Genomic DNA, 10,416 nt, shown 5'->3' on the forward strand with positions numbered 1-10,416 from the left:
GAAAAGAATGGAGTTTGGAGAAAAATGGATTAGATAAATATGACGTTGCATTGAATCAAATTTCTAAATTTTTCAATTATTTCCTTCTATTTTTTATTCTCTTTTCTTCTATCTAAATAATAAACAAGTTGCCGAACGAGAGACGAATAAAAACAACATACCAATACTTTTCAACTAAAACATTCATTTCCTTAAAATATAACAATTTTATTTAAAAACTAATTTTAACCATTAGATTTTTCAAAAACAAAAATTCTTTCTATTTTCACCATTCAAGCTTTGAAAAATCTGATAGTAAATTGGTTACTCAACCAAATTATTCTATGTTTTCGAAAGATAAAAAATAACGTCATTCCACCTCTTCTTTATATAAACAATATTTAGACAACTATTCTTGTCATACAGTAATAAAAAAAGATTGCAAATTTCCTCTACAACTAAGTTTTAAAATGAGCTTCGAGGTTCATTTTACATTGCTTCAACACCAACTTCATGACGTGCAGTAGTAATTTGAATATAAATCAAAGAAATAATCCTAGCATAATTTGTAATGATAAAATTGCTTCCAAGTAATATTTTGGACATTCCGGACTGGTTGGCTCTTTCAACTTTATAAGCCCATCATTCTGGCATGGCTTTACGGTTTGGAACCAAGTTCCACACCATACACATATCCATATATCCTCAGGTAAAATACATAATTTTAAAACAGTGAAAGAGTATGTATGAAAAATTACCCTCTTTTTTCTCCTGCCATGAACTAACAATATACAACATAAACGTTACTACAAACAGTAAACACTTGCCTTTACAGTAATCAATAAATTGTTACAAGCAGCACGGTGTCCCCAGTTCAATGGCTGCATCAAGAGGTCCTACACCTCACTTTTACCGTAGGTGGTCTCGTTCTCATGTATAAAAAATTGACCAGAATCCTTTACATAGAATTTGTACTCTAATAGTGCAGATGATTGAAGTTCAACCACTGATCACAAGGTATGCCGGGGAAACCAAAAGACTTTTAGAGGTATTTACAATCGGTAACTCAAATGAATCTTCTAGGGGATCCACCCGGTGTGTGGGCTTTGTAAAAAGATTTTTCATGAAAAGGATCAAGAGTGAATGTTGCATTTGATCTCACTGGATATGACGGGAGGGTATTTTGCCCCATCAAAGTGTAAGTTGGATGAGGAGGAGAAAGAAAACAGCTCTTGTGGGCTGGTCCATACTGTCTCAATGGACTTGAGCAGGGCGATACTGGTAAAGATGTGATCACCCTTGTGTTATCTCTGAAGAAGGAAGTTCAAACAGCGAGTCAGTCTAAATAGCATAAAATTTATTCAGCATACACAGAGATTCATCACCAGGCCTTGATAAGAGAAGGTCAGATGTTTAACCTTGGGCTCCTTACTGCACGTGAAGTAACAGGAACTGGCTTTGTTCCATATTCTCCATCCAATGAATTTATACTCGTTCTATTGGAATGATCTAAAACTGGCTGCAAAGCGATTCAAACAACGAGAAAGTTAGCTCCATCTCAATGCTTGCCACAGAAATTGATTTTAAGATATTTTGCAACTTCAAAATGACAAAATTAAGTTTACGGAGTATGTGCATTAGAACCATGACTTCAAATGAACGAATACTTTCTATCCAAGTTTTGCTGTACTTTAGGATTCTCTTGCAGCATTATGTGCTCTAAGTAATTATGCAATCCACTTTTATCCAAAAAAAAGGAAAGCGATATTCTATTATCAGTTGTCACCCATAACTATACCATGATCACCCTGTTAATCTGTTCTCCAACTTCAACTTCACCAATACACGAGTATGCAATCCAACAACAGTCTTGAGTAAAACAAGACGATCAAATTCCATACAAAAAGCTAGTAGCTTACATAACCACCAAAACACACATGACAGACAATCATCTGCTTTTTTTCTTCCTTTCCTGACTACAACATTATACCTGTTTAACATATAATTCTATATAGACACAACCAAACAACGAAGTTATGTATGTTCAGTAGAGAAACTATGAACAACTTTTCTAGTTTATATCCAAACTTACCCCAAGTGATTTGCAGAAGTCACTTCATCCATATAATTACTACATATTTACGATATATTATTTTAAACATGATAATTGTAAAAGCATATAGGATTGAGCTACATAATACCTACAGCATAGGAAAAACTTAGCAAACCGTTGAAATAAAATCCTGACATATGATGTGACGAAATCCAATCATCACATCTCATCCATATACTAAATATTTACAATATATTATTTTAAACATGATAATAGTAGGCATATAGGATTGAGCTGCATAATACGTACAGCATAAGAAAAACTAAGCAAACCATTGAGATAAATCCTGACATATGACATGAGCAAATCCAGTCATCACATCTTATCCAGTATAGGATAACCACAAATGATGAAATCACATATATGTTGAACATGAGAATGGAATTAACATGTAAGACGCCAAAGCAACATAACTTCATAAAGAAAATAAAAAAGCAATAAGGACTATACCGGCGGTGTCCGACTTCCATCAAACATGTAGGGGAAAGCATCCCTAGTTATTCTGACATTTGTAGCTTTTGTTGCTGGTTGATCTAGAATAAAGGGATGCTCTAGTAACTGCTGGGCTGTGGGACGGGCTGATGGATCTCTTTGTAAGCATAGCTGAATGAAATTCTTTGCATCGCTTGAGAGATGATCAGGGATTTCAGGCATATCTCTACTGTTACCGATTTTAAATATTGCCGCTACCTGATAAATACAAGCATTAAAAACCAATCTTTGCCCTTCATATTCTTTAAATAGGCCGATATCAAACATGCAAACAAATGCTAGTTATAGATATCCAAAATCGCACCCCTTCATATTGATTCCAGGGAGGCTTTGATGTTGCCATTTCAAGAATTGTGCATCCCAAGCTCCATATATCAACAGGAAGGCTATAGCCATTTGTATTCATTACAACCTAAGAAAGCAAATATCAGTATACATTACAACTTACAGTGGAAGTGAAAAGGACGCGTCTGTTCAAAATGAAAATTGTGAAAAGGGTAAAATATTTTACCTCAGGTGCCATCCAGTATGGACTCCCTTTGAAAGAAAGCATGGAGGAAGAGGAATTTATCTGTTTCAGAACAATCTTAATTCAGAGATGATCTCCATCATAAAACTATACATTAGAAACTCTGCTCCCCCTACTATTTTTCTTCCAACTCTTCCATTTCACAAGGGTCCCTATCATATAAGTTTATGTCACATGGGACCCATTCGGTGGACATGATGTGATAGAATAAGAAAATAGGACATGACATGATAAGGACATGATAAAAATAAGAAAAAGATAAGATATAATCATATTTAGTGTTTAGTGAATACAAGAGAACAAACTAAATAAGGATAGGATATAATATAAAGGATGTTTAAATGACAATTTTTCATTAAAATTACACAATTTTCTAAAAATTGACATTTAATTTATATTTTTTACAAATAATGGAAATTATAGAAAAATATAATTTTAACTAAATTATACAAAATTATTTTTCATTTATATAACTACTTTTTATATTATAAAAGATTATATAAGATTTTAAAATTATAACTAATATCTTAAAAATATTTAAATTATTATTACTTAATTTTAGTAGCCTAATAAATAATAAAATTTAAATTTGTGCCACAATAATTACAAATCTAAATACATATAAGATAATATGCTAAGTAACAAAATTATTATGTATATATTATGATATAAACTAATATTAATAAAATCATACAAATTTTGTAAAATTAATATTATGATTCGAATATTTTTCTGAGAAAATTTATAAGATGTTAATTTTAATACTGTAATTATCATTATAATTTAAATTGATGTGTCAATATTATATCTATATCTATAGATAGAGAGAGGGCGGGAGAGGAAACCCGAGGGGGAGAGTTTATCCTATCCTATCAAACCTACCTCGCCTTCTTTCTCAAGATAAGAAATACACTGTACTACTGGCAAGATAGGATAAGTGATAAAATAACATTATCATGCAATGTTGGTGCAACAAATAACAGATCACAACACGGTAGGATAATTATCTTATCCTGCAACATCCAACCCACCAAATGGACCCTTGAATTTTAAAAGAAGAGCCAGAGGTACTCTAGCTCTCATTCTTCTATCTTGCGATTTTACTGAGAAATCATACGTAATCAAGAGGGCAAAGTGGAAAGTCTCTACCACTGCCCAGTCAAATATGATAGAACAGCAGGTTTGAAGCTGGAGCAAAAGAAAGACTTTTTACGTACTCCCAAGATTTTACATCTTGTGTATTGGCCAATTTATTTTGCAAGAAGCTATAACTTTTCAAATGAGCAGCCAAAAGCAATTGGTTCTTTAAAGAATACTCTAAAAAGCTTACATGTTTGGCCATTCCAAAGTCTGCCAGCTTGATTTCACCATTAGGATCAACTAGTATGTTAGCCCCCTTGATATCCCTGCGTAAAAAAAGAACAAAAATACTTTAAGAAAGAGTCAAGATGCATGCAATTCATATTATAAATATAGATCTTTGAGTAACCATTAACCAAATTACCTATGCACTGTATTTCTCCCATGAAGATAGCAAAGACCAGAGACAATTTGCCTGGTATAATTTTGAATAACAGGCTCTTTGAAGGCCCCATATTCCTGAAGTAATTTGTGAATAGAACCACCAGAGACATATTCCAAATAAACGGAGAGTGTTTCTTCTCCCTGCAAACATGGCACATCCGCACACATGTATTTATGAATGGTTCTCAATCATTAATTTATTTATTTTTTCTTCTTTTCCTATGTGCATACAGCTATATTTACAAGATTCAAAACTTAGAACTTTTTAGCCACATACCAAATCACTCCCATAGTATTGAACAATGTTTGAATGTGAAAGCTGACTGAGCAAATTGATCTCCTGCAACAAAATGAAGAACAGACATATCAAAACAAAATCCAATACAACACTATAGAATGTTTAAGGCACCATTCATAAATCTTAAAAAATAATAGAATTACCTGATTAAGTTGTTTGAGGCACTCTTTTGACGTTTGGTCATCGCAGACAACCCTGACTTCCTTTATTGCACACAATTGTCCACTATTACTGGCAAAGTTGCAACACAAGCTTTTCAGAGACGAAGAACAAACATAGGAAGCATATATAGTTTCCGTAGCTTGTCCATAACATGGACATTTGGACACAGTGCACATTCTGAAAGAAGACTGGTGATATAATTCTACTAACATAGTTTAAATTCAAAGCTTGTGATTTTATATTTCCACAACAGACACAAATATTTCCTTTGTAGCCTAAAGGTTTGCTCATATACAACCACCGATAGCAAAAGCCACAAGTTCTGCCGTTAATTCAGGGAGTGAAAACAATACATTATGTTATAAAGTTATTGCAGCCTAACCAAAAAGGAGAATTGAAAGTCAATTTCCTTCACTGTAAAAGAAAAAACAAACCAAAAATACCTATTGAATCCCAGGTAAACATGCCCAAATGTTCCCCGTCCTAGAAGCTTTCCCTTCTTCCACTTTGAAAGGTTACCGGTAGTGTGTTCTGCCACCCCATTTGCTCTAGCGCTGGAAAGAGAAGAGGAAGGACTAGTAGGAGAGCCCGGTGGAAGAGGCAACGGATGGCATTCACCCCTTCCGTCTTCTTGCCTGCCTGTAGGAGAGTCAAGGCTCAAAATAGGCAACTTCGGATGAAGTGGTGATGTTGGGCTGGTGGGCCCTCTTGACCCAGGACCTGGGCTTTTAGACCTCACATGGAACTTCACATCACCTTGCCCTCTAGCATAAAGAAACAGCATCGATTAGTTCAGCAGCAGATGGGAGAAACAAACTTATCAGTCCATGTTTTCTGTGTTCCTTTACCTTAACACTAGCCATGCTAAATTGAATGTAGATTATATAACTACGGCCCCCCATATATTATAATTACAAAACTAACTAATCATAGAAAAAAAAAAAAGAAGATATATATATATATATAAAAGGTAAAAACATTTTGCTTAAGTTTCACCTGAATAAATTGAGATGAATTAGATGTCTAAAGCAGATAGATATTCGGGAGGGTGGGGGTGGATGGCAGGTGGTTAACCTCGTACAGATAAAAAGGATATGAACTATAAGTCTTAACAAAATTTCCCATCAAGACGTAGATCTTCATTTTCCCCAAACAAATCCATACCCAGAGTCTAGAGCTGCAATTTCGGAGTTTGGAAACGCAATTTGAAAAACGGATAATTCCAAATCTACAATTACACTAAAGAAGACTCCTCAAAGCACTGATTATAAATTGTACTAAGTATGAGCGTACAGAGAGAGGACTCTGAAAGTAAAAGCAAAGAAAAGTTGAGGAAAGAAAAACAATGGAGAAAAGGAGCAGAAGTGTACGAAAAAGTGCAAAGTCGTGTTTTAAAAGTTAGGGAGGAAGTAGCAAGAGCCAGTTTCGAATTGGGATTGTAAGTCTGAACAAAACTAAAAAGGAATCTCACAAATCAAGAAAAGTATGCAATGATGTTCCAATAGAAAGAGGGGAGACGTCACAGAGCCTCAGCCACCGGAGTAAAAGTCACTTTATCTCATCAATGATTAAGCTAATAACCAGAGGACCTAAATTAAAATAAATAAATAAATAATAGGGTAAATGAAATCCAATTCAATCCAATCCGGCGGAATTGAATTGAATCTCATGTTAATCAAGGAGCATAACAGTTAACAACAAACCTAGCACCAGTAATCTGAGCGTGATATGAGGGATGATCCTCGTAGGAGCCACTGGAGCTGACGCTAGAGCCTGAAACGGAGGCAGATCCGAAGACGAGGCCCTGGTCGACGCTGAAGCTTTGCGTGGAGGAGACGGAGGGGCGAGGCAAGGGAAGCCCCCGCTTCTCATCGGAGTCGGCGGCGGAGGGAGCTAAATCGCGGGTGGCGCGTGGGGAATTGCGGACATGGACAGCTTCGTCGAAGCTCTTGTTGGGCCTCGTCTTGGGCTTGATGAAGTTGAAGTGAAGAACGCTGGTACCGCCGCCGCCATGCGGGTGGTGGTCCTCTTGGTCCTTGCTCTTGCTGGACTTTTTACCCCACCAAGTGGGCATGTTCTAAATAATACTAAGCACAATTGGCGACGAGGGAAGGAAGAGAGGTTGAATTGGGGAAGAATCAGAATAAGAAGAAGAAGAAGAAGAAGAGAGAGAGAGAGAGAGAGAGAGAGAGAAGAAGGGGTTGAGAGTGGTTAGGTTTTGTCCAATTGAAAGAGGAAGATACGACGAAAGAGGAGAAAATAAGAAAGAAAAAGAAAAGAAAAGAGAGTGAAGAACAGCTAAGGTTGGGGTTGGAGGGGACGGCAGACGGTGGTTGGATAAGTGACGTGGCAATTTCTTAGAAAGAGAAAGGCTTTGAGAGGGGGCCCACACTCCCAATCTATAACTCTTTTCTCTCTGTCTCCTCCTACGTGTCACTCTCTATAACGTCTTACGTGCGTTTTCAACAACACCCTTCTAACTTTAACCGTAAATCTCCCTCGGTTAATTTTTCCAAAAAAAAAATATGATAGAATCCGCATTGGTCACCGTGCACTCGTTTTTGCGCTTTACTTTACAGTTTCACACGCTCCAACTGGAACGTCCTGGCCGCCACCCACAAACCATTTACTTACCCAAAATAATAAACAAAACGACGACGCAAATTAAATTTTTAAATTTACCAATTTCATTTTTCTGATTTAACCTAAATTTGTGGGGTTGCCGATAATGTTTGCCTTCTTACTACGTGTGTGGGTAGATTCAATGTTACACATAGAACAACATATCCGTTGCTCCACATAAATGCTCACTCCCACCACTAGCTCTTTTTTTTTTCTCTCTTCAATAAATATCTCTCACATAAATTACTACAATTTTTTTTCCACTCTTTATTATCAACGAAAAGAAAAATTCAATTCAAAAACTCATTTATTTTTTATCTCCCAAGCTTCTTATCATGTCACGAGCCACCACACACTTTTCAGTTTTTTTTATGACAACAACGTTACTCGTGATCTTCATTTCGCCACTACTTTTTTTTTTTTCTATTTATTACTATTTTTACTATTATGATTAAACTATTGTTGTCAGGAACTACATTAAAATTTCTCTCAGTTTCCGCGCTGTCTCTATCCACCATTTTTTTTTCTCATACAGTGCCGCCATGAGGTGGATGCTGCCTAAGTCTATAAATTATTATAATGTCTTATTCTCTCTACTTCCACTAATCACAATATAATAAAAGAATTCATATGTGGTTATCACTATTTTAAACAAATTTAATGTTTGGTTCATATCTTAATACTTATTTAATCATATAATTAAATTGATCTATGTATGTATGCATAACTGCAATCTTATCTTCTATACTGATGTCCATTGATAAGGAAAATATTTAAATATGTATTACCTAAAACGCTCTTATTTCATTTAGTTAATGTTGGATTAGTTATACATACGATTATTGAGTAATGATTATAAAGGTAGCTTAGAACTAAATTTCCCAAAAAAACAGTGGTTCTGACATAAGGAAAAAAAGTTTATATTATATATATATGTATATGAGATATAAATAAATAAAAATTTCTTGGATATAAAAACAAATGATTAACTTTATGCAGAAGAAAGATTGATAAAAACTTGTTTTGTCAAGAAAAATGTGTTACAGTTATACTCTTACAGCGAGTATTATTAATAAGTAAATTATAAATTAAGAATCCGAATTCTATGTATGTTACCGATTTCTTCTTTCCCTTGGTAAGTGAAGCAATGAAAAAAAGAATAATAGTATGATGATACGTGATATATAAATAAAATAGTGGTGTAAATTTTAATATTTGTAAAAAATTAATAATAAAAATTAGTATTAAATAAATATGATACATTAGGAAAATGGGAATTTTGAAATAGAGGATTAAGGGGAAAGGGTGGGACCCTAATCGAAAAAAGGTTGTTGGTTTTGTGCGTGAGTGTGTGAGTAATTATTGTGGGGTGGCTGTTTTTGCCTTGGCTGCTAATGATGGCATGTTGTTGCAGAGACTCCTCCCTTTTCTCACCATGTGTTTAAATGTATCTGCCCACATTCATTATTCCTTTTTGCCCTTTCAATTTAGGAACAAGAACCAATCTGCTTTCAAATTCAAACAAAACCTCTTATCTCATTCTGTGCTTCTCATTTTCCAATATGCACTATTTTTCACATATATGAATCTATTTCTTTATGTGAGTTAGAAAGCTCATATCACAATGATTCTTTTACTTTACTCGTAACTCTTGAACGGCTCAATGTTTGGACCATTTTCATTGTTTCTCTTACTTTATATTTACTTAATTTGGGACCTAAGTGGTAAAAAATAAAAAAGTGTCTAGATTAAGTGAACCTTTTCATTTAACACGTTCAGTTGACTCCTCTTGACCTATGTACCACACCACAATCTATGCAACCTACCCATCAAAAGATGGACCCAATTCGTAGAATTCGGACACTTGCTTCGTCTTCTGTTAAACTTGTTTTTAATTTTTTATTTTTCTAACTGGGTTATGTCGCAAATTTTAGGAAAATGATATTTTGACACCAATTTTTGACATCATTTTGACATTGCACACTTGTCAAAATGTGATTGGACAATTTCATATTAAAAAAACAAACTTTGGTTTTTCTCTTCCAAATATACCCCTGTTTTAACTTTTTTTAATTTGAAATAATCACATTTTGACACGTGTGCAGTGTCAAAATAGTGTCAAAAAATAGTGTTAAAATATTATTTTTCCAAATTTTATATCTAATAGTTGGATTTATTTAGGAAGAGGTTACATGTAGTCTATAGATTTTTTTTTATAACATAGTTTTATTTTTAATTTACAGAGATAGCATACTGTACTTAATATTTACATAGATAGCACGGTTTTGTAAATGTTTAGAATTCGGTTTACGGGAAACCGAATTCTGACTTCTTATTTAAAAAAAATCACAAAAGAATATGTTAGAGTTCGGTTTTGTGGAAATCGAATCCTTATTTTCTTTTTTAATAATTTCTTCGAAAATATATTCAACGATAGGGATGACAACAGGTCGGGTTCGGGTCGAATAGTGTGATATCTGAACCCGACCTGCCGGATAAAACTGTATCCGAAATTCGATCCGCTACCCACCGGGTATCCGCCTAAAAAAATATATAATATATTGTTTGGGTTGAATTATTTCGATGGTCAGTCGTCCTTCTTTGCTTTGTTTTCTTTTGTCTTCAATCCTTCTTGAGAATGTCATCTACTCCGATGAGTTGTTGACGTGGTCAGTCGTCCTTCTTTGCTTTGTTCTC

At 34.6% G+C, this 10,416-nt stretch overlaps 1 protein-coding gene across 1 annotated transcript; it reads right to left on the reverse strand.

Annotated features, from left to right (window-relative positions):
• Window positions 1–724: 724 nt before the first annotated feature.
• Window positions 725–7,358, reverse strand: LOC106780713 (mitogen-activated protein kinase kinase kinase 3). The gene is made up of 11 exons (XM_014669025.2): window positions 6,801–7,358; window positions 5,541–5,861; window positions 5,079–5,166; window positions 4,915–4,977; window positions 4,618–4,778; window positions 4,444–4,519; window positions 3,096–3,155; window positions 2,889–2,996; window positions 2,543–2,782; window positions 1,398–1,498; window positions 725–1,289 (listed from the first exon to the last, which is right to left on the reverse strand). The coding sequence occupies exons 1-11, from the start codon at window positions 7,169–7,171 to the stop codon at window positions 1,046–1,048; spliced, it is 1,833 nt and encodes a 610-aa protein (XP_014524511.1). The 5' UTR covers window positions 7,172–7,358; the 3' UTR covers window positions 725–1,045.
• Between the last annotated feature and the right edge of the window lie 3,058 nt (window positions 7,359–10,416).

The sequence above is a fragment of the Vigna radiata genome, unplaced genomic scaffold (assembly GCF_000741045.1).
Source record: "Vigna radiata var. radiata cultivar VC1973A unplaced genomic scaffold, Vradiata_ver6 scaffold_51, whole genome shotgun sequence".
NCBI lineage: Eukaryota > Viridiplantae > Streptophyta > Magnoliopsida > Fabales > Fabaceae > Vigna > Vigna radiata.